The following is a 26,402-nucleotide window of genomic DNA, read 5'->3' on the forward strand; positions in this document are numbered from 1 at the left end:
TCTCCCAAGTAATTCATGTTTTCCATTTTTATTTAGTTGAGGTCAGCAATGACTGTTCCAAACTTCAACTTTCAATGCTTTGCATTTTCAATGACTTACGTCTTCTTTTTGGCTAACTGGGAAGCTTTTCTTCATTCTGTCCGAAAAGGTCTTTTTGTGCAGATGGTGCACCTCTTGAGGGAAACTACTTGGGACTTACTTAATGAGGGTCTCTTCAAATATTTCTCTGAGGGTAATGTATAATTTAGGAGCAAGTGTACCACTGTGTTCTTTTCTCAGATCATTATATTCTTTTTTCAGGTAACATGTATCTGGAGAATAATAAACATAGTCTTCATGTAAGAAAAAATAAACCAGAGTTCATATCACCTTTAGTTACATAAGTTCTTTCTTTTTCTTTTTACTTACTACAACAAAAGAGGGAAAGGCAAAAGATGTGAGGCTGAGCAGAGACCAAACACAACCAAGTGCCATCAGACTAGTCAGCTTTCTATCTAAAAGCCATTGCAGCTAATTTCCCAACTCATATCCATGTAGGAACATAAAAAATACTGAGCACAGGGATGGGGGCAGTTCAGTAGGCATGTTACAGAAGAGTCCACATAACACAAATACCAATCAACCTGGGAGTGAATAAACTCTACTGTAATCCTATGAAATCAGATGTATAGAAATTTCTATTAAGGTGGTCTGAAATCTGAAGCTTTGCCAACATTGTTTAACAAAACCATAATATACAAAAGAAACAATTTTATGCATATACTTTTAATAAAGGACATAGGAAGATAAAGCTTGTTAGTATTTGTGGGTGTTTCTGTAGCAAGACACATGATTTTAAGCATACCATATACAATAACTTTGAGCAGATGGGTGGAAAAAAAGATTTATAGCAAATTGACAAGTTCAGCTTAACTGCTGAGGGCCCCGGTGCCTTTCTTTTTCTGGCTCTGCAATACATTTCATATATTACCAAGACTAAGTACCAGCTTTCCTGCTGTGTCTCTTTGTTGATTTAGCCAGCAGGGTGACAGCAATTATTCCTTGAATGCGTCTTACCTTACTGCTTTTTTTTTTCTTTTGCCGCCTTCAATGCCATTCCCTACTAAAAATCTGTTTCCTGATATACTGCATTCATTGTCCACTTTAACTCATTCTGCTGATGGCCACATACCAGCCTGATACAAAGGACAAATTTAATAGTTTTAAACACTGTGCAGCCCTAGCCCTTCTGGGGGAACAAAAAGCTGTTGGTTGCATGCTATTAGGAGCCACCTGTTCATTATATTACATAACCCCTGCATTCAAAAGAGTACAACTTAATATGGTACATTATAGGTAAAGTTAAAGAAATGCAGATGTACCATACCTCATAAGCCATTTCCTACTGATCGGATGGAACGCATAAATTTTCTAAGAACACAGGTCTTGTGAAAGGGTTTAACAATTTTGTCTTTTGCACCAACTGAGTACCATAGCTACTCTGGGAGTAGAGGTTTTAGAATGAATAAATGAATAAATGAATAAATGGAGTGTTCTTCACTTGCAGTAAATGTTGGACTTTTTTCTAAAAGAACAAGGACAAAGAATCCTTCCTTTAAAGTATTTGCTCCTGATGACCAAGCAGCCTGCTTTGGGGGCAGTGTGTAGTGTACATATGTGTATGCACATATGTATGTAGGTGTATATGTGTGATCAGAGGTAAAAGGGATAGGCTTTGCATGACTGTTACATTCCTATGAATTGGGGCCATGTTAAATTTCAGGTGCATGTCACAATGATATACATTCAATATTCTTAAATAAAACATACCTGCTTGGATTGTGCTTAATCTCCATTAACCTCAATGACAACACTTTGTGTAATACGGCATAAACATGGGGAAGCACATTCTTTTCCCTGGCAAAGACAGCCCTGAGATTGGGCTCTATGGGTACTAGAGGAGATAATGGCACTGGCTGATGTCACATAGTGTGAAATACATGTGTTACATGGGACCAGTGTGGGAAAGAGACACATGTTACATTTATATCACATAGAAAATAAGAGTTGTTTAATTGCATACTTTTAGATTTTAGACGAAGTGGACCTTTTCTGAAAAGTGATCCTGCCCGAATTGATCTCAATGTTCTAAATTGTTCCCTGATAATTCCAGTACTGGGAAGCCAAGTCAGTCTAATAGTGCACTGGAAATGATAACTGAGGTCTGCTCCAGACAGCTACGTGCTTTTGGAAGCCACTTCATTTTTTTTGCCCTCAATTTTTCCAGATGTACCATGGGGAAAATGATTTCTGTTCCAAGGACATTGTTGGAATAAATTGAAGAACTTAAACAAAGTAATCTAAACTCTGCAAGAAGAAGTCAACAACGAGAGCATGGAAGAAAGAATGGAGCACACTGGTTTGCTTAGAAATACTGTTATGGTTCAAGTTTTCATTCCAGTCCTTCAATGAAAGACTTATAAGAGCACTAGGGAGTTACATAGCACCTTTCAGTTGTAGGATCCTAACAATGAGTGTCTTCATTTTGCAAAAAGGGGAATATGGGTACCAAAAATTAGGGAATGAGATCCCACAGAGGTTATTTGATAGGGCACCAAGGAAAACAGGCAACGGAGCCAGATCAGGATACACTAATTATTACATGAACCTCTCTGTCAATCAATAGTCAATCAATTGCAGGGGATGCCTATGTACCGTATTAAATAATGAATTATGCATGGATAGGGGTATTATCAGAGTCTATAAACTAGTGGAATAAAGGGGCTGAGATAGGAATAGGGTGTATTTCTCCAAGCTCCCACTTAAAACTGATTTATTTGGCCCTTTGAAGATGGTGTAAGTCTGTAAGACATTAAACAATCAGCTCTGCATTATAGCTCTCTTGATCTTTACCCTTCCAGTGCTTTCCTGTAGTTTCTTGACACTGTCTTTTATAACCTGATGTATATCAGTGACAAGTGCTGATACACTCTATGCATCAAAGAAGTTATTGATTCCTTCCTTACTTTGAATCATAGTTAGAAGCTACCCTGCCTAAACCCTTGGCAGAAAATGATAGATGGGAAAGGGAAAGATTTCTTTGAGGCCCATGGGCTGTGGAGTTGAGTAATGGCCCTAACTTTAGGGAAAGGTGTATTACTATATGAGTAAAAGGCAAGGTTTGTCCATTATAAGACCATGTGAATGGCTAAATAAGCTTTCAAGAAAACCTAAACAAGAGAGGGTTTTGGAGAGAGAGTGGAAGAGGAAAAATCTTCCCACCTGAACATACACGATTTCATTTGTGAAACCTGGTGTGTACAGTCTTCTACGTTGCTTCTTAGCATCTGAGTTTGACAAACAGTCCCTGGCCCTAACAGATTCTGTCATGTCTAGTATTCTCTCAAATGAAATGTTGGCACAATCCATTTAATTTATGCTATGTCTTCCTTGGCCCAAAATCACCTAGAGGATCCAAACGAACAAGTTTTTTGTTTAAGTAGCTGAATTGCTCATTTTCTCAGCTCCACTGGAACCTGAACACCAAATAGTTTGTGGTAGGCAAATTTTCTTTTACTCAAAAAGGTTTTGGGGGGATTACTCAGGAAACCTAATGTCCTTCTAGGAGGTCAACTCCTTGATATATGTAAGATGCCGCTAACTCTCACTAATTTCTGTAAGAGTTGGGACTTCTATTGCTAGCAGCTGGGCACTAGAACACTGGCTGAGAAATGAAAACCATCAATGCTCTTAGGTATTATTATTATAAAGACTCAGCATTAGTGTTCATACTCATTGATTCAGGCACTAGGACAAAAAAGAAAGGCTGATTATAAATTAACGGGGAAATGAATGTAAATTATCTTAATGGCTGAACTACCACTGAAGCTAAAAAAAAAAAGAAAAAGAAAGTATTGGCATATTACTATTAGGTTATCATTATCTGTACACTAACCCCTGCTGTGAAAACACAGATCTTGAGTGCTAATCCTTAGGCTAATTTCAACTTTGAAACTTTACCCTATGAACAGTATTGTAATTAAACCTGAAAATTATTCTTAAGCTCCTTAACAAAACCTATGGTCCATAACTTAGGGTTATAGTTTTTCTTTCATCATAAGAACAATTCATACAGGCAAAAATAAAGCTAGGTAGCAGAGAAAATAATAAAAGTGGAGAATTTTACTACAGCCTGACATTAAAAGTCTTTAAAACATCAATACTTATGTTTAATACAGTGGAAATCTGATCTGATCTTCTCTATTAGCTGTAGTGCTTTCAGGAACATCACACATTTATGACAGAGAACAGGCTTTGCATTGTTCAATTTCCAATTTGAGGGCCTTGATTATGGTGTGTTGATTATGCCTCCTGACTTTTAGATACCTGATATAGGGATGGTGTTCACAGCCCAGCAAATATTTAAATCGCTATTTAGGGAAAAAAGCAGAACTGAATAAAAACCTTGGATTTTTTTAACCTTGATTTTCACAACACCACAGTAGAATTTTGTGTAAATATGCTGCACATATGCATGCTTATAAATGCACAGGCACACAAGCAGCAAACAGTCTGATTCTCCTTAATACCACAAAGACCCTATAAATATAATTAACAGTCTTTCCAGGGGAGTTAGAGACTCCAGGGAAGTCTTTTGAATTCCTCTTTACCTGAGAAGAGGAATAAAAGAGCCTCTGGAAAGGTATATATGTTACATTTAGGTTTTTACAGATTGTGGAAGTAAAGTGAAGAGAGGAAGACTGGCTTGAATTAATTGCTACCAGATTGATGAGTTCAGTTAGTAAATTAAGTAGCTTGTAAAGTCCTGCAACATCTCTCAACACAGCAAGTTTTTGATGAAATGCTTTTAAATTGTGAAGCTTTCAAACCACCATGGTGACTTATTTCGAAGATTAAAATGGTTCCCAACATTGAACTCGGCAAGCCTCATGGGAGATGGAGGGTCCTGGGAATGAAAAAAAGAAATTCACAGGTAAGCTGAACAACTGTAAATATCTACACGGTAACATCCTTTGACAATAATATGCAACCATTAAAATTATGTTTATGAAGCGTACGGGTCAGCACTGAAAAATGCTAAGTGAAAAGAGCAGGATGAAAAATTATATATACAATATTATAATTATTTCTAACCCAGAAATTGCATCTGGAACAAAAAACTGAGGAAATATACTAAATTGTTCAAAGTGCTAGGTTCACAGGTAATTTATTTTTATTTTCTTTACATTCTACTTGTATTTTCCACATTTTCTCAAGTAAATATGTAATTGTTTGACAGCACGAAATATTTATTTTTGAAATTCACAAGAAAATAACATGAGCTTTGAAAGTGGGTAGTTCTGCATTTGAATTCTAGCTTTGCTACTTGTTTTTTCTGTGACTTTGGACAAATAACATCAATGGGCCTTAGTTTCTTCATCTGTAAAATAAGCACAATAAAATCTACCTGAAACAATATCTGGCATATAGTAGGCACTGAAGTAGCTGTTATTAGTAAAAGCTTTTTGGAAAACAATTCAGCCATATATTTTAAGAGTCTTTGAAATTAAGTTCATACCAGTAATTTTGCTTCTAGGATTCTATCCTAAGAAAATGATTATAAATGACATTTAGGGAAAATGTCCAATGACATTATTGATGGCCTTACTTATAATAGTGAAAAACTGGATAAATTCTTAATGTTGGAAAGTAGGAAATTGATTAAATAAACAACAGTACCTTACTATCATAGGAAATTACTATTGGCGTTCATGAAAAATCCAGAATTCAAAACTGAACACAATAAGATCTCAATGTTTAAAAAATATATTCAGAGAAAATATTGGAAGGGCTACAACAAATATTAACATGAGTTATCTTTATGTGGTGGAATTATAGATGATTTTAATTTTCTTCATAGTTTTTTTTTCTTTCTGTTATGTTTAATATACCTTTAAAATTAGTTCTAGTGTGTTTATTATAAAAGTAACTCATATTTATCATAGAATAATTGAAAAATATAGAAAGGAATAAAGAAAAATAATGACCTATAATCTCAGAGACTGTTTTTTATTCTCCTTCCTTCTCATCATTCATTCAACAAATATTTATTGAATACTTACCATGTGCCAGGCACTGTCTTCACATCTAAAATGTGAACAAGACATAGTCCCTGCCCTCAAGGAGCTTACAATCTAGTGTGGGAGACAGACAAGTAAATAAATTATTATAACACAGAATAAAAGTGTTCTCTCATAATATTATTATGGTAGCATCCAGAAGGGACATATAGCTCAGCTATGTAGGTCAGTCAGTTATATACCCTGAGTAAATGATGTGGAAGCTGAAATCTGGAAAACAAGTATTATATAGCCAGATGAAGGAGACTGAAATGGAGGAGATGGGATGCTGCTGAGAAAGCATCCCAATCATGAGGGATTGAAAGCAGTAGAGTGTGGTTCAAGCATAGGGTGTAGGGATAAAACTAGTGGAGAGGACGCTTTGGAGTTGAGAATTATGGGAGATGAACCTGGAGACATGAGCAGGGGCCAGATCATGAAAGGGCTTGTAAACTGTGTTAAGGAGTTCATACTATGCTGAGACCAATGAAAGTCATTACACGGATTTGAGTTTTTAACATCATTCTAGTTGCGATATGGAGAATGGATTGGACGAGGGGTGCGATTGGAGACAGTGAAACCAATTAAGAGGCTACTATAACAGTACAGGGGACACATGATCTGGGTTCATTGTCATCAGTATAGAAAAAAGTGCACAGCTTCCAGAGATATTTAGGAAACACAGTCAACACACCTTGGTGATTAATTGGATGTGGGTGGGAGATGAAGGGGTGGGAACAAAACAGGAAATCGGTTTTTGGATGGGTGAAGTTGAAAGGCACTTGGTTATTCAGGTCTGGAGTTCAGGAATGAGTCCTGGGTTGGAGAAGCATATTCAGTAAGTTGTCAGTGTGTGTGTGTGTGTGTGAATGAGTGTGGATATATATGTATATGTATATATAATATGTATATTGTGTATATATATATATACACACACACATAATTATATATTATATATACACACACACTTAAGCCAAGGAATGGATAGATTTCCTAAGGAATTAGTAGATTAATGTGATGGTCAGGAAAAAAAACCTAGCAAAGTTTGGGAAGATATTCCAAGGAGACCTCTCTGGTGGGGGGGGGAGGAAAAGAAATTATAGGCAGTTTGAGAGAAGCATGACAGAATTTTAAAAAATTTTGGCTTTATTGTTTAATTTTTAAATTTAAATAAAGTAAAATTAACTTTTGTTTGGTGTACTATGAGCTTTTATACATGCATAGAATCTTGTGACCACCATCTCAGAATACAGCTGTTATTTTCATATACTAATTTTGTATGAACACTGATTTTCATTATTCTAGGGGAAATATTCAAGAATGGGATTACTGGGTCATATGGTAAATGTATATTTAACTTTATAAGAAACTTTATAACAAACTGTCAAACTGTTTTCCAGAGTACCTGTGCTATTGTGAATTCCCACCAGAAATGTAGGAGAATTCCAACTATTCTGCATCCTTGTCAACACTTGGAATTATCACTATTTTTAAAAAATTTACCCATTCCAGTATGAGTGTAAAGGATTCTCCTTGCAGTTTTAATTTGCATTTTCCTAATGGCTAGTGATGTCGAGCATCTTTTCTTGGGCTTATTTCCACTTTTTTTGGTGAAGTATCAATCCAAACCTTTTGTCCATTTTTTATTGTGGTGTTTGCTCTCTTATTTTTGAGCTTTTAGAGCACTTTACATAGTCTGGATACAAGTCCTTTATCAGATACGTGTTTTGCAAATATTTTCTCCCTGTCAATGGCTTGTCTTTTTATTTTCTTAACAGGGCTCTTCTGAGAAAACATTTTAAATTTTGTTCAAGTCTAATTTGTAAATTTTTCCTTTTATGTATTTTACTTTTGATGTCATATCTAAGAAGTTTGCTTAAGTCAAAGTGACAAAGGTTTTCTCCTACATTCTAAGAGTTTTAGTCTTACATTTTACATTTAGGTATATGATCCATTTTGAATTAATTTTTTATATGTTATGAAGTGTACCTGTTGTAGTGATGTGGAGTTGTTCTAGCACCATTTGTTGAAAAGACTGTATTTTTTTCCAGTGAATTATCATTACATCTTTGTGTAAAAACCAACAGACCATCTTTATGTGGGTCTATTTCTGTATTTTACTTTTTATTCTGTTCCCTTGGTTTATGGGTCTATCCTTTTGCCAATACCACACTGTCTTGACTACTGTGGAATTATAGTATGTCTTAAAATTGGACAGAATTTGTCTTCTGACTTTGATTTTCTTTTTCAGATTTTTTTTTCGTCTATTGTAGTTCCCTTACTTTTCCATACAAATTTTAGAATTAACTTGTCTATATCTACAAAAATCCTGCTACAATTTTAATTGGGATTGCATTAAACCCTTCTACCAATTTGGGAACACTGAAATCTTAATTATATTGAGTCTTCTGACTCATGAACATATTATATTTTTTTCTTTATTTAGGACTTCTTTGGTCTTTTTCATCAGTGTTTTGTAGGTTTCAACATACAGATCTTATATATGATTTGTTAGATTAATATCTAGCTATTTAATTGCTGGAGTTATTGTAGGTGGTACTGTGTTTTTAAATTTTGGTTTCCCAATTGTGCATTGCTAGTGTATAGAAACACAATAGATGTTTATGTGTGTTGATCTTATGTGTTGTGAACTAGCTAAACTCACTTATTAGTTCTAAGAGTTTTTGTAGATTCTTTGAATTATCTATGTAGACAATCACGTCATCTGCAAATCAGGACAGTTTTTTCTTTTCCAGAGTGCCTTTATATCTTTTTCTAGCACTTCTGCATGTGTTAGGACTTTCATTATGATAAGGGATAGGAGTGATATGAGAAACTGTATGAAGTTGTGCTTAATAGAGGAAAGAACTACTGGTAAGTAGGTTAGTAGTGAAAATTTTTCAAGCCAGTTGAGGCTGGACATCACAAATGTATAATCTCAGTTGTGTTTTTTGTAAAAAGTTGCAATCAGTATTTATAATCAGTTGTGTAATTTTTGTAGTAGTTGTCAGCAGCCTGAGTATAAGAATGGAGAAGGCAGATGGATTGAATATGGATTTTTTTTTCTGGCTGAGGCAATGGAGTTAGGGCAATATAAATATTGGCAAGAAATGCCACTTGCAACAACATGGATAGGCCTAGAAGGTATGATGCTAAATGACTGATGCTGTCAGTCAGAGAAAGACAAATACCATACAATTTCACCCATATATGGAATTTAAGAAACAAAACAAATGACTAAAGAAAAAGATGAACAAAAAAACCCAGACCCTATAAACAGAACAAACAAGAGGTTGCCAGAGGAAAGGTTGTGGGGGAGAGGTGAAATACATAAAGAGTACAAGAATACAGCTTATCTTGATGAGCATGAAGTAATGTATACAATTGAACCATATTGTAATATAACACTGTACTTTAATTATACTTCAAAAAATATATTGGCAAGAGAGAAGTTGAAGTCTCTCTCCAGTCAAAGCTAGATAGAAAAGGGAGTAACCATGTAAAAATTTAATTTTTACTTATATTTTTGTTATATTTCCTTTCAGTGTTTTTCTTTTTCTTTTTTTTTATAATAATATTTTTTTATTATATTATGTTAGTCACCATACAGTACATCCCTGGTTTTTTATGTAAAGTTTTTCTACATATATTTTAATACTTAAAAGTTTTAAATTAAAATTTAAAATGTAGTTTTATAATATTTTCAAGGTTCATCCATGTTGTAACATGTATTATTTTGGTTGCCAAACAGTATTCCATTGTATGGATGTGCCACATTTTATTTATCTATTTATCAGCAGATACATGTTAGGGTTGTTTCCACATTTTGACCATTATGAATAATGCTGCTGTGAACATTCATGTAGAAGTTTTTGTGTGGACAGATGCTTTCATTTGTTTTCATTATATAGAAGGACCGGAATTTCTGGGTCATATGGTATTTCTATGTTTAACATTTTGAAAGACTGTCAAACTGTTTTCCAAAGTGATTGAACCATTTTACACTCCAATCAGCAATGTATGAGGTTTCTGATTTTTCCATATCATTGTCAGCACTTGTTATTATCTGTCTTTTGGATCCTAGTGGATATTAAGTAGTATCTTGTGATTTTGATTTGCATTCTTCGAATGGCTAATAATGTTAAGCATCTTTTCATGTGCTTATTGATCATTTACACATGGAGAAATATCTATTCAATCCTTTGTCATTTTTTTAAAAATTGGCTTTTCTTTTTATTACAGAATTATAAAAGTTCTTTATATATTCTGCGTACGAGTCTCTTATCAGATACTTGATTTGCAAATATTTTCTCATCAAAGGCCACACACATAATTCCATGGGATCATGAATTATGTAGAATGTCCAGAATAGGCAAATTTATAGAGACAGAAAGGTAGATGAGTGGTTACCAAGAAGTGGGAATGAAGGAATGAGGAGTGACCCCTTAAGAGTATGGAGTTCCTAAATATTCTTTTTTAAATTTTTTTTTTTATTTTTTGAAAGATTTTATTTTATTTATTTGACAGAGAGAGACAGCCAGTGAGAGAGGGAACACAAGCAGGGGGAGTGGGAGAGGAAGAGGCAGGCTCCCAGTGGAGGAACCTGATGTGGGGCTTGATCTCAGAATGCCGGGATCACGCCCTGAGCCGAAGGCAGACGCTTAACAACTGAGCCACCCAGGTGTCCCAGTTCCTAAATATTCTAAATTAATTGTGATGATGGTTGTGCGACTCTGTGAATTTCCTAAAAATCATGGAATTGTACATTTTAAGTGGTCAAATTATATGGTACTATGAATTATATCACAATAAAGCTGATAAATTGTACTTTTAAAATTAAACTGCATTCATACAGCTTTTTGACATAACTCTATTAATTATTCTTCGAAATAGTTACTTCAATGGTGCAGACTATTTCATCATAATAATGGAGCAATTTATTTCACCATTCCTCTATTGTTAGATATTTAGTTTTGTTTCTACTTTTCTGATATTATTTATGATAAATTGATAATGAATAGTTGTACAGAACTCTGATTATGTCATTAAAATACTTTCCTAAAATTTGGTTATCAAATAAAATTATATGAACATTTTATGGTTTTTATATATGTTATTAAATTGCCATAAAAATGATGTATGAATTTAAACTTCCTCTATTAAGCACAACTTCATACAGTTTCTCATATCACTCCTATCCCTTATCATAATGAAAGTCCTAACACATGCAGAAGTACTAGAAAAAGATATAAAGGCACTCTGGAAAAGAAAAATATACACAATACCTGTTTCAACATGTCCTTATCAATACTAAGTACTATAATTTATAAAAATTGGTTGCTTTAGTAGACAAAAATTGATATTTTGTGTTATTTGAATTTGATTTCTTTCTAATGAAGTTGAACAATTTTCATGTTTATTCTTCATTTTAACTTTCATTTGTTGATTGCCCATTTTCTAATGGTTGTATTTTTTCCTTCCTGATTTGCAAGATCTTTGTAAATTAAGGATATTAAATTTTGTGTATTATATATTTTGCAAATGTTTCTACAAGTTTGTCTTTTCATTTTGAAGGAAATGTTTAGAATCTGCTTTTTGTATAAAAATTAGGGCAATAATTTCTTTTTTACCCACAAAAATTTGAAGCAAAATTTAAAAGCATGTTAGCATTTGTTAATTTTAAGTTGTAAATAAATGGGTATTTTTAATTTAAAAATTTTTAGGAGATAGAGTATTATGTACATGAATTCTATGTAAGGGCTACAGAAAGGGAAGCACATTATAAGGGTTATTAGTCAAGCTTTACAAAAAATATATAGAATTTCTACTTATGCGAGTAATATGAGGGTGAAGAATTTAACATTTTGTTCACCAGAGCAATAACTTACTTCTCGAGTCTGCTTCCAAGATTGCCTCTTAGCAGCCCAGGTAACACTCTAGGTGCCGCCCTCAGAATACTGACCTGTCTGAGAGATGCAGGAAATGTGTAAACTGCTATGTTTCTGTTTCCACGGTGAGAGATGATGAAACTTCTGGATAATCTGTAAGGTTGAAAAGTGCAGGTGATCAAATGACACTTTCTCTTGTATGGGTGGGTATTCATTCACTGGTATATTTCTTTTTTGTTCAATTGCTGTAGACAGCAGATATCTTCAGATCTCTAAAGACTTGGGTGCTATACCAAAGCATTTATAACCAGTTGAGATATGCACATTCCAAGAGTAGCCAGGTTGATGTACTATAAAATAAGATTATTTTATTTATAAGCATTATCTGATCTATAATACTGGCAGGTATTAGACTTAAATAGCTGTGATGGTAACTCAACATCATCTGGCTTTAATGGGATGCTTTGGGTCTTGCTACTCACAAAATTACCCTATCTCATGTTTTTCGATTGGATGTAATTGAAATAGCTATTAAAGTACTTTGGTGTTGCTGTGTTTCAAAAAGGAATGAGGCATATAGAAAGTAAGAGGCTTTGGAATTAACAAGCAACATCATTTATGGTATAAATGTTTTTGTTTCCAATCTGAGCATTTTGGAGGAGTAAATGAATCAGCTTGCTTAATGTACAGATAATCACTTTCTTTATACTCTTTGCATAATAATATACTTGGCAGTTTGAGATTTAAAAAAAAAGTTGACGGGGGAAAGGAAAGTGGCGGTGGAATAGGGGGACCCTAGGCATGTCTTGTTCCATGAACACAATGAGATAACTATCAAATAATTCTAAATACCCCAGAAGTATAACTGAAGACTGACAGAACAAAGTCCACAACTAAAGGAAGAGAAGAGGTCACATCGAAAAAGGTAGGAAGTGGGGAGACATGGTTTGGTGGAGAAACAGATCACAGGTGCTGCAGAAGGGAGGGAGCCATGGTCATGGAGAAGGGCAAGAGAGAGAGAGGCATGCATGGGAATGCATAAGAATGTTTCCCCAAAGCCATTGGCTTGGAAAATGGGAGGGGCTGAATTTCATGAGTTCTTGCAAACAGCAGAGTGTAAAGCCTCAACAAGCTTGGCCAGAACAGAGCCTGGAGGGCACTTTGCTGCTCCTGGAGAGAAGGCAGGCGAACAGTGCAGGAGCAGAGGGTATGGAAACAATGATCTGAAGAACATCTGGGGCACATAGAGGGGAGATTATTCGCTCTTCTCAAAGCACCTCCCTGGGAGCCAGCATCCACAGAGATGCCTCTCCAGGACAAAAGAGCTGGCCCGCACCATTTTCCTCCCCTACCCATCAGCATAAATACAGAGCCACCTGCAGGAAACATAGAAGTGCCAACACTGGCTGTCTAACTTGCTTACACCAAGCCCCATATGCCTGTACACTGGAAGGACTGCCATTCTCAGTCACACTTGCCTCAGTCCCAGTGCGGTGAGCCCCTCCCCAAGAAGACCAGCACAAACCCCTGTCCAGACCATGTCTCCCCACCAGAAAGTTCTGCAGGGCCTCAGTTCTGGTGGAGGTGGTGTTTGATCTCATTTCACAAGAAGACCAGAGCACACCTAGTTAAAACTCACCTCATTCAGGACAGGAACCAAACACTGCCCACTGGAAGTAAGGAGAGCCTCTGCAGATGACTGGCCTGAAGGATAGAGAAGCCTAAACACAACAGCAGAGTAGATGAAGCACATGTCAGAGACATTCCCTGAAGGGCAACGCCCTGGGTACTATATGACCCCTTTGTCATAAGGCCATTACATTCAGGAGCAGGAGATATAACTGGCTTTTCTAACACAGAGATGAAGGTAGAGACTTAGACAAAACATGAAGATGGAGGAATTTATTCTAAATGAAAGAACAAGATAAGGCCATGGCCAGAGATGGAAGCAAAACAGATATAAGTAACATGCCTGATGGAAAATTTGAAGCAACAATCATATGAATACTCAGGCTTGAGAAAAGAATGGAAGACATAAGGGAATTCCTTACCACAGAGATAAAAGTGTTAAAAAACAATCAATCAGAAAGGAAGAATGCAATAAATAAGATTGGAAACAGGCTTGATGCAATGAACAGCAGGCTGTGAGAAGAAGAGGAATGAATCAGTGACCTAGAAGACAAAAGAATGAAAAATAATGAAGGTGAACAAAAGAGAGAAAGAATTATGCAACACAAGAATAGACTTAGGTGACTCAGTGATTTCATCAAACATAATAACATTCATTTTATAGGAGTCCCAGAAGAAGAAGAGAGAAAAGGGGGCAGAAAATTTATTTGAAGAAATAATAGCTGAAAATATCTCTAACCTGGGGAAGGAAACAGATACCCAGATCCACAAGGCACAGAAAATTCCCAACAAAATTGACAAAAGCAGGCTAACACTAAGAACTTTCATAATTAAAATTGCAAAATCTAGTGATAAAGAAAAAAATCTTAAAAGCAACAAGACAAAAGAAGTCCTTAACTTACAAGGGAAAACCCATAAGGCTAGCTGGGACGTCTCAACAGAAACTTGGCAAGTGACAAGAAAGTGGCATGATATATTAAAAGTGCTGAATGGGAGAAATTGGCAGCCAAGAATACTCTATCCAGGAAGGCTATCATTCAGAATAGAAGGAGAGATGGAGTTTCCCAGACAAACAAACACTAAAGGACTTCATGACCACAGAACCAGCCCTGAAAGAAATATTAAGGGGGACTCTTTAAGTGGAAAGGAAAAAACCAAAAGCAACAAAGACAAGAAAGGAGGGGTGCCTGGGTGGCGCAGTCAGTTGAGCATCTGACTCTTGGTTTTGGCTCAGGTCATGATCTCAGGGTTGTGAGATAGAGCCCTGCATTGGGCGCCATGCTCAGTGCAGAGTCTGCTTAAGATTCTCCCTCTGTCCCTCCCCTCCATGTTCTCTCCAAAGTAAATAAATAAATCTTAAAAAAAGACAAGGATCAGAGAAAATCTCTAGACACAATGATAAAACAAGTAATAAACTGGCATGAAATACATATCTGTCAATAATTACTCTGAATGTAAATGCACTAAACACTCCAATCAAAAGACATAGGGTGTCAGATGGATAAAAAACAAGACTCATCTATTTGCTGGCTTTAAACCTAAAGACACCTGCAGACTGAAAGTGAGGAGATGGAGAAAAATTTATGTCACAAATGGATGTCAAAAGAAAGCTGGAGAGAAATACTCTTAAAAAAGATTTATTTATTTAGAAGGAGGAGTTAAGATGGTGGAGGAGTAGGGGTCTCCTTTTTCAGCTGGAACCCTGAGTCAAGCTGGATATGTACCAGACCATCCTGAAAACCCACGGAATCAGCCTGAGACGCAGGAAGATACATCTGGATCTCTACAAATGAACATCTCCAGCACTGAGTATTGAGGTATGAAGTGGGGAGCCGTGAATCCACGCACAGATATCAGAAGATAAATGGAAGGGGGAGAGAGCCGCCCTGCTCGGCGCCAGGAAGCAGTAGCCACCTGCACTGGGGAGCGGGCCAGACTCGCGGACCAGCACCTACGAGAGAGCAGACTGAGACCGTGAGCCCAGAAACGCGCATGTGACCAGACTGAAATCCGGAGCTCTGGAGCGCTCACTGGAACTAGACTGAAACTGGGAGCTTGGGAGCGCGTGCAACCAGACTGAAAACTGGCGCTCTGGAGTGCACGCAAAACTCTCTGAAACAGGGAGCTCGGGAGCGTGTGGGAACTGGGGGGTGGCTGGAGGCGTTAGAAGCACAAAGGACAGAGACGTGCCAGCCCGGGAAGTGAGGGCTGGGAGAGTGGCTGTGGGGCGCACAACCCGGGACGCTGCAGGGTTTTTAGCAGCACCGACGGAAACAGAGTTAAAGTGGCCAAGAGAGCTCAGTGGAGAGCGGACTGCGATCTCTCTGCTCTGAGACAGAGGCTAGGATTAGGCCACTGCTGCTCTGACTCTCAGAAGAGCCACAGAAAATCACAGAGAACAAAAAGCCCAGGAATACCAGCTCACATTGTGCCAATCAACATCCCCCCTCGCAGGGGACACGTAGACTCTACACAAACAGGGTTGCCTGAATATCAGCACAGCAGGCCCCTCCCCCAGAAGGCAGGCTGAAAAATCAAGAAGCCCACATCCCTAAGGTCCCTATAAAAGAAGTGCACACTGCCTGGGTCCTGGTCAATAATTTGGGCTCTGGACAACCCCACAACCTCTCCTCATCAGAATGACGAGAAGGAGAAATCCCGCCCCAGCAAAGAAAAGACAATGAGTCTGCGGCCTCTGCCACAGAACTGATGGATATGGATATAACCAAATTATCAGAAATGGAGTTCAGAGTAACAATGGTCAAGATGATGTGTAGACCTGAAAAAAATATTAATGAAAATATTAACGAGAATATAGAATCTCTAAGGGAGGAAATGAGAGTGAATCTGGCAGAAATTAAAAATGCTATGAATCAAATGCAGTCAAAACGAGATGCTCTGACAGCCAGGGTAAATGAGGCAGAAGAACAAATTAGTGAATTGGAGGATGGGATGGTATAAGAGAAAATTAAAGCAGAAACGTGGCTCAAGGGGAGCCTGGGTGGCACAGCGGTTAAGTGTCTGCCTTCAGCTCAGGGCGTGATCCCGGCTCTATGGGATCGAGCCCCACATCAGGCTCCTCCAGTAGGAGCCTGCTTCTTCCTCTCTCACTCCCCCTGCTTGTGTTCCCTCTCTCGCTGGCTGTCTCTATCTCTGTCGAATAAATAAATAAATAAATAAATAAATAAATAAATAAATAAAAAGAAACGTGGCTCAAAAAAATCCAAACTCAAGAATGTAGATTACGGGCGATTACTGACTCAATGAAACATTCCAATGTCAGAATCATCAGCATGCCCGAGGGGGTGGAGAAAGAGAGAGGTCTAGAAGAGATATTTGAACAAACTGCAGCTGAAAACTTCCCTAATCTAGCAAAGGAAACAAGCATTCGTGTCCAAGAGGCAGAGAGGACCCCTCCCAATTTCAACCATGACAAACCTACGCCACATCACGTCATAGTGCAGTTTGCAAATATTAGATCCTAGGATACAGTACTGAAAGCAGCCAGGGTGAAAAAATTTCTCACGTACAGAGGCAAAAATATCAGAATTACGTCAGACCTGTCTACACAGACCTGGAATGAGAGAAAGGGTTGGCAGGGCATTTTTAAGCTCTATCTGAGAAAAACATGCAGCCAAGGATCCTTTATTTAGCAAGGCTGTCATTCAGAATTGATGCAGAGGTAAGGACCTCCCAAGATCACCAGACACTGAACAATTTCGGAACCACGAAACCAGCCCTACAGGAGATATTAAGGGGGGTTCTATAAAAGTGAAAAGGCCTGAAGAGTGATACAGAACAGAAATTTAAATCTATAGAAACAAAGAGTTCACAGGCAACATGACATCATTAAAATCATATCTCTCAATAATCACTCTCAATGTGAATGGCCTAAATGCTCCCAAAAAATGCCACAGTGTTGCAGATTGGAAAAAAGAGATGACTCATCCATTTGCTGTCTACAAGAGACTCATCTTGAACCTAAAGATACATCCAGACTGAATGTGAAGGGATGGAAAACCATTTTTCATGCCAATGGACCTCAAAAGAAAGCTGGGGTAGCAATTCTCATATCAGACAGACTGGATTTTAAACTAAAGACTGTAGTTAGAGATACAGAAGGACACTATATTATTCTTAAAGGATGTATCCAAAAAGTGGATATGACAATTAAAAATACCTACACCCCCAACAGGGGAGCAGCAAGATACACAAGCCAACTCTTAACCAGAATAAAGAGACATATAGATAATAATAAGTTAAAAGTAGGGGACCTCAACACTCCACTCTCAGCAATCGACAGATCACCTAAGCAGAAAATCATCAAAGAAACAAGAGCTTTGAATGACATACTAGACCAGATGGACCTCATAGATATATATTGAACACTACACCCCAGAACAACAGAATACTCATTCTTTTCGAATGCACATGGAACTTTCTCCAGAATAGACCATATACTGGGTCACAAAACAGGTCTCAACCGATACCAAAAGACTGGGATTATTCCCTGCATATTCTCAGACCACAATGCTTTGAAACTGGAACTGAATCACAAGGAAAAATTTGGAAGAAACTCAAACACTTGGAAACTAAGAACCATCCTGCTTAAGACTGATTGGGCAAATAGGGAGTTAAAGAAGAACTAAAGCAATTTATGCAAACCAAGGAGAATGAAAGCAGATTGGTCCAATACCTATGGGACACTGCCAAGGCGGTCCTAAGGGGAAAATACATAGCCATCCAAGCCTCACACAAAGGGATAGAAAAATCTAAAATGCAGTTTTTATATTCTCACCTTAAGATGCTGGAGCTGGAACAGAAGAACAGGCCTACCCATGCACGATAAAGCAGTTGATCAAGATTAGAGCAGAGATCATTGAATTAGAAACCAGGAACACAGTAGAGCAGATCAACAGAACTAGAAGCTGGTTCCTTGAAAGAATAAATAAGATTGATAAGTCACTGGCCAGACTTATTCAAAAGAATAGAGAAAGGACCCAAGTTAATAAAATTATGAATGAAAAGGGAGAGGTCACAACCAGCACCAATGAAATAGGATAGATCATTAGAAACTTTTATCAACAGCTTTATGCCAATGAATTAAACAACCTGGAAGAAATGGATGCCTTCCTGGAAACCTATAAACTACCAAGACTGAAACAGGAAGAAATTGATTTTTTAAACAGACCAATTAATTATGAAAAGATTGAAGCAGTGATCAAAAACCTCCCAAAAAACAAGAGTCCAGGGCTTGACAGATTCCCCAGGGAATTCTACCAAACATTCAAAGAAGAAATAATACCTATTCTCCTGAAGGTGTTCCAAAAAATAGAAACAGAAGGAAAACGAACAAACTCATTCTATGAGGCCAGTATTACCTTGATCCCCAAACCAGGCAAAGACCCCATCAAAAAGGAGAATTACAGACCGATACCCATGATGAATATGGATGCCAAAATTCTCAACAAAATCCTAGCTAATAGGATCCAACAATACATTAAAAGGATTATCCATCACGATCAAGTGGGATTCATCCCTGGGATTCAAGGGTGGTTCAACATTCGCAAATCTATCAGTGTGATACATCCTATCAACAAGAAGAAAGTCAAGAACCATATGATCCTCTCAATAGACGCAGAAAAAGCATTTGACAAAATACAGCATCCTTTCCTGATTAAACACTTCAGAGTGTAGGGATAGAGGGCACATTCCTCAATTTCATAAAAATCATCTATGAAAAGCCTACAGTGAATATCATTCTCAATGGGGAAAACTGGAAGCCTTTCCCTTAAGATCAGGAACACGACAAGGATGTCCACTCTCACCATTATTTTCGACATAATACTAGAAGTCCTTGGAACAGCAATCAGACAACAAAAAGGGATAAAAGGTAACCAAATCAGCAAAGAAGAAGTCAAGCTGTCTCTCTTCGCAGATGACATGATACTCTATATGGAAAACCCAAAAGACTCCACCCCCAAACTACTAGAACTTATAGAGAAATTCAGTAATGTGGTGGGATACAAAATCAATGCTCAGAAATAAGTTGCATTTCTATACACGAACAATGAGACTGAAGAAAGAGAAATTAGGGAATCCATTCCATTTACAATAGCACCAAAAATCATATGTTATCTCAGAATTAATTTAACCAGAGAGGTAAAGGATCTATATTCTAGAAAGTACAAATCATTCTTGAAAGACATTGAAGAAGACACAAAGAGATGGGAAAATATTCCATGCTCATGGATTGGAAGAATTAACATAGTTAAAATGTCTATGGTACCCCGAGTAATCTACACTTTCAATGCTCTCCCGATCAAAATACCAATGACATTTTTCAAAGAACTGGAACAAACAGCTCTTAAATTTGTGTGGAACCAGAAAAGTCCCCGAATCGCCAAGGAATTGCTGAAAAGGAAAAACAAAGCTGGGGGCATCACGTTGCCGGATTTCGAGCTGTACTACAAAGCTGTGATCACAAAGACAGCATGGTACTGGCACAAAGACAGACACATAGATCAATGGAACAGAATACAGACTCCAGAAATGGACCCTTGGCTCTTTGAGCAAGTATTGTTTGACAAAGCAAGAAAAAACATCCAGTGGAAAAAAGACAGTCTCTTCAGTAAATCGTGCTGGGAAAATTGGACAGCTACATGCAAAAAGAATGAAACTTGACCACTCTCTCACACCATGCACAAAGATAAAGTCCAGATGGATGAAAGACCTCGATGTGAGACAGGAATCCATCAAAATCCTAGAGGAGAACATAGGCAGCAACCTCTACGACATCGGCCACAGCAACTTTTTTCATGACACATCTCCAAAGGCAAGAGAAACAAAAGAAAAAATGAACTTGTGGGACTTCATCAAGATAAAAAGCTTCTGCACAGACAAGAAAACAGTCAAAAAAGCTAAGGCAGCCCACGGAATGGGAGAAGATATTTGCAAATGACACTACATATAAAAGACTGGTATCCAAGATCTACAAAGAACTTCTCAAACTCAATACACAAGAAACAAATAAACAAATCGTAAAATGGGCAGAATATATGAACAGACACTTTTCCAATGAAGACATACAAATGGCTAACAGACATATGAAAAAATTCATCAGGGAAATTCAAATCAAAACCACCTTGAGATACCACCTTATGCCAGTTAGAATGGCAAAAATGGACAAGGCAGGAAATAACAAATGTTTGAGAGGATGTGGAGAAAGGGGATCCCTCCTACATTGTTGGTGGGAATGCAAGTTGGTACAGCCACTTTGGGGAACAGTGTGAAGTTCCCTTAGATAGTTAACAATTGAGCTACCCCATGATCCAGCCATTGCACTACCGGGTATTTACCCCAAAGATATAGACGTAGTGAAGCGAAGGGCCATATGCACCCCAATGTTCATAGCAACATTGTCCACAATAGCTAAATTGTGGAAGGAGCCGAGATACCCTTCAATAGATGGCTGGATTAAGAAGATGTGGTCCAGATATACAATGGAATAGTACTCAGCCATCAGAAAGAATGATTACCCAACATTTGCAGCAACATGGACAGGAGTGGCAGAGATTATGCTAAGTGAAATAAATCACAAATGAGAGAGGACAAGAAACAACCAACACCACAGAAATCCAAACAATTATGAGAATATTATGAAAAAAAACTATGCCAACAAACTGGGCAATCTGGAAGAAATGGATAAATTCCTAGAAACATATAAACTACCAAAACTGAAACAGGAAGAAATAGAAAACTTGAACACACAAATAACTAGCAAAGAAATTAATTCAGTAATAAAAAAATCTCCCAACAAACAAAAACCAAGGACCAAATGGTTTCCCAGGGGAATTCTACCAAACATTTAAAGAATGTTTAAAGTATAGCTTCTCAAGCTATTCAAAAAAAATAGAAATGTGAAGAAATCTCCAAATTCATTCTATGAGCCCAGCATTACCCTGATACCAAAACCAGAGGGAGACTCCACTGAAAAAGAGAATTACAGACCAATATCCCTGATGAACACAGAGGCAAAAATTGTCAATAAATTACTAGCAAACCAAACCCAACAATACTTTAAAAGAATAATTCAGAATGATCAATTTGGATTTACTCTTGGGTTGCAAGGGTGGTTCAATATCCTCAAATCAATCAATGGGATGCTCCACAATAAATGAAAGGATAAGAATCATATGATTATTTGAATAGATGCATAAAATGCACATGACAAAGTTCAACACCCATTCATGAAAACAAGCCTCAACAAAGTAGGCTTAGAGGGAACATACCTCAACATAATAAAGGCCATATATGAAAAACTCAGTTCACATCATACTGAACGGGGAAAAACTGAAAGCTTTACTTCTATGGAAGGGAACAAGACAGGGATGTCTACTCTCAGCACTGTTCTTTAACATAGTACTGGAAGTCCAAGATACAGCAATCAGACAACAAAAAGAAATAAAAGGCATCAAAATCAGCAAAGAAGAAGTAAAATGTTCACTATTTACAGATTATATAATACTTTGTAGAGAAAACCTGAAAGACTCTACCAAAAAAAAAAAAAAACCCTGCTAGAAGTGATACACAAATTTAGTAAAGTCACAGGATACAAAATCAAAATAGAGAAATATATTGCATTTCCATACACCAATAATGAAGCAGCAGAAAGAGAAATTAAGGAATCAATCTCATTTACAACTGCACCCAAACCCTTAAGATACCTACAAATAAACCTAACCAAAGAGGTGAAAGACCTGCACTCTGAAAACTAGAAAATACTGATGAAAGAAATTGAAGATGACACAAAGAAATAGAAAGATTTCCCATGCTCATGGATTGGAAGAACAAATATTCTTAAAATGTCTATACTACCCAAAGCAATCTATGAGTTTAATGCAATCCCTATCAAAATATCAACAGCATTTTTCATAGAGCTAAAACAAACAATCCTAAAATTTATATGGAACTACAAAAGACCCTGAAAAGCCAAAGAAATCTAAAAAGAAAAGCAAAGCTGGAGGCATCACAATTCTGCACTTCAAGTTATATTACAAAGCTGTAGTGATCCAAACAGTATGGTACTGTCACAAAAAATAGACACATAGATCAATGGAACAGAAGAGAAAAACCTAGAAATGAGCCCACAACTATATGGTCAATTAATTTTCAACAAAGCATGAGAGAATATCCAATGGAAAAAAGACTGTCTTCAACAAATGATGTTGGGAAAACTGGACAGCAACATACAAAAGAAGGAAATTGGACCACTTTTTTTTTTTTTACTTTTTTAAAAAAGATTTTATTTATTTATTTGACAGAGAGAGACAGCCAGAGAGAGAGGGAACACAAGCAAGGGGAGTGGAGAGGAAGAAGCAGGTTCCCAGCAGAGCAGGGAGCCCAATGTGGGGCTTGATCCCAGGACCCTGGGATCATGCCCTGAGCTGAAGGCAGACGTTTAACAACTGAGCCACACAGGCGCCCCGAAACTGGACCACTTTCTTTACACCAAACATAAAAATAAATTCAAAATGGATTAAAGACCTAAATGTGAGACCTGAAACTGTAAAAATCCTATAAGAGAATACAGGCAGTAACCTCTTTGACATTGGCCGTAGCAACTTCTTTCTGGATATGTCTCCTGAGGCAAGGGAAACAAAAGAAAACAAACAAACAAAAAAAACTATTGGGACTTCATCAAAATAAGCTTCTGCACAATGAAGGCAACAGTCAACAAAAATAAAAGGCAACATATGGAATGGGAGAAGATATTTGCAAAATGACATATCTGATAAAGGATTAGTATCCAAAATATACAAAGAACTTATAAAATACAACACCCAGAAACAAAGAATCCAGTTAAAAATGGGCAGAAGGCATAAGTAAATATTTTTTTCAAAGAAGACATACAGTTGGCCAATAGACACATGAAAAGATGGTCAATATCACTGATCATCAGGCAAATGCAAATCAAAACTACAATGAGATATCACTTCACACCTGTCAGAATGGCTAAAATCAATAACAAAGGAAACAGCGTTGGCAAAGGTGTGGAGGTGGAGAAAGAGGAACCCTCTTGCACTGCTGGTGGGAATGCAAACGGCTACAGCCACTCTGGAAAACAGTATGCAGGTTTCTTAAAAAGTTAAAAACAGAAATACCCTACAATCCAGCAATTGTACTCCTAGGTATTTACCCAAAGAATATAAAAAAATAGGAATTCAAAGGGATACATGCACCCCAATGTTTATAGCAGCATAATCTATAATAGCTAAATTATTGAAACAGCCTAAGTGTCCATCAATAGATGAACAGAGAAAGAAGATGTGGTGTGTGTGTGTGTGTGTGTGTGTGTGTGTGTGTGTGTGTGTAATGGAATATTACTCAACCATAAAAAAGAATCAAATCTTGCCATTTGCAATGACATGGATGGAACTAGAGAGTATTATGGTAAGTAAAATAAGTTTGTCAGAGAGAGAAATACCATATGATTTCACTCATATGTGGAATTTAAGAAAGAAAAAAAATGAGCAAAGGGAAAAAAAAAAGAGAGGGAGGCAAACCAAGAAATAGGTGCTTAAGTAGAAAGAAGAAACTGATGGCTACCAGAATGCAGGTGGGTGGGAAAATGGGTTAAATAGGTGATGGGGACAAAGGAGTGCACTTGTTATGAGCACAGAGTGGTGTATAGAACTGTTGAATCACTGTATTGTACACCTGAAACTAATATTACACTGTATGTTTACTAACTGGAATTTCAATAAAAAACTTAAAATAAATAAATAAATTAAAAGTTGGCAGCAGTTCCCTTATAGTTTATGGTTAGTATTTTCTTTATGAAATCACTGTGTCATTCAGAGTACATCCATTATTATGAGGTCTAGATCCCAGAGTATAGATGCCAGTCAGAATGGGCTACCCTATATATGCAAGTAATGAATCATGGAACTTTACATCAAAACCTAGGGATGTACTGTACGGTGATTAACACAATATAATAAAAAAAATGTTAAAAAAAAAAAAAAGAATGGGCTACCCTTGCCACAAGAGGCTGGAAAACTTTCATGCCACTATGTTAAGCAGACAGATTCCAGATCATGGCTCCATGATAGGCACAACATTCTGTTTATCTGGAATCCCAAGCTTAGGGTGTTCTTGCCTTTAAGTCTGGACAGAAAGCAGCTGTGTTGACCCAGCTCTTCAGTGAAGGATATATAGAAAATAACTCTTGTTTGTCAAACATCTCAAAGAGAAAAATAGGCAGTAAGTGCTTAAGCATACATCTCATCTCATCTATACATTTCTACCAAGAAGATGATTGATAAAGTGTGAAAGGCAATTCTGGGAAGTGCAATGTGCTATTTGCCTTTCTGCTCCTTGCTGATGGTTGGCTGTCTCAGAATTTGGTAGGTATGGTTTGGCAATGCACCTTTTCAGAAATTGACTTAATATTCTGCTAAATGGGTTTCTTTAGCTTTTTGCCACTGCATCCACTCTTATTTGGCACAGAATGCTTCCTCCCAGCAATTATTTGATCAGGCTTGCAGACATTGAAGCCTGAGCTGAACAACTGGATTATCAACTTCAAGGTACCACTCCTGGGGGAGATGAAGCTAACGCAGCAAAGGTAGAGTCATCATGTGGTAAGGATTATATTGAAAACATTCAGATACTTCAAAAAATCATGCTATGCGTAGTAGAAGACAAAGGAAGCATTTAGGAAGTCAATTTGCCTCCTACTATCTGCACCTATACTGCTTTCTCCACTCCCACCTGCTCTTGATGCCTGTGTCGTAGTGATTCATCATTTATTCAACAGATGTCTACTTAGACCAAGAAAGATGTAATTTTAGTATTAGTGTATGCTGAGCATTCATTCTCTTCCTGTTTCATTCTAGATCTCCTATAAACCCTGGATACCATGAGAAGTGACCATAACAGTATGTGTACACTTCTTTCTAGTCATTGGTTTTCAGAGACAGGGAAGTGTAGGGAAATGGACACAATGTGGAATCCGGAAGAACTTCAGTTGAGCTGCAACTGCTTCATGGCCTTATTTAAGTCACTTGATCTCTTCAGCCTCAGCTTTTTCATCTGTAAAATAGGGCAATACTCTCTCCTTCATAGTATTTTTATGATGCTCTCACCCAAATTATGAGTATCCTCTAAGGCTCTGACCTTTACACTCTCAATTTCTCTTTTTCCATTCATTTCCTTGTCCTTATGTACGCATCACAAAATTGCTTAGATGATTCCAAATTTCACATTTATCTCCTTTCCCTAGATTTACTTTCTCCCTTGATGATCTCCTACACCTCTCATAGGTTTAACTGCCATCTCTATATAAACGCCTCCCAGATCTCTCTAGTCACTGGGACTATTTCCAATTAATTAAAACGTCTCCTGGATTTGATCCTTCCTTTTCATTTCTAGTGTTACTACCACTCATGAAGCCATTGTGACATATGCCCAACTATCTATTGCTCTTTCTGGTTTTAGTCTCTCCAAATTTCAATTCATCCTGCGTACTAGGAACTAAGTAATTTTTACAACATTTTTCTTTCATTATATCAATATCACTCAAGACCAAAAGTTAATAACGATTTCTTATTGTTTCAAGTCTACGAAGCCCTCTACCACCTGTCCATATCTTACCTCTCTAAGATTACTTCCCATAACCCACAATGCCCACCCTGAACTTAGGAATGGATGTTCTCCTCAGTGATCTTGTCACATTCATGTCATACCTCTTACCTAGAATGTTGTTTCCTTATTTCTAGTATCT

The 26,402-nt window shown here is 37.2% G+C and overlaps 1 protein-coding gene across 2 annotated transcripts in view; it reads right to left on the reverse strand.

Annotated features, from left to right (window-relative positions):
- Positions 1-746: 746 nt before the first annotated feature.
- Positions 747-26,402, reverse strand: part of ZDHHC15 (zinc finger DHHC-type palmitoyltransferase 15) — a 166,938-nt gene continuing 141,282 nt past the window's right edge. For both annotated transcript variants that reach the window (XM_048213704.2, XM_044379806.3), the window contains exons 11-12: positions 12,061-12,139; positions 747-4,945 (exon numbers count right to left, since the gene is read on the reverse strand). In XM_048213704.2, coding sequence (XP_048069661.1) covers positions 12,093-12,139 — 47 coding nt within the window. In that variant the 3' untranslated portion in view covers positions 747-4,945; positions 12,061-12,092. The remainder of the gene's footprint in view (positions 4,946-12,060; positions 12,140-26,402) is intronic.

The sequence above is a fragment of the Ursus arctos genome, chromosome X (assembly GCF_023065955.2).
Source record: "Ursus arctos isolate Adak ecotype North America chromosome X, UrsArc2.0, whole genome shotgun sequence".
NCBI lineage: Eukaryota > Metazoa > Chordata > Mammalia > Carnivora > Ursidae > Ursus > Ursus arctos.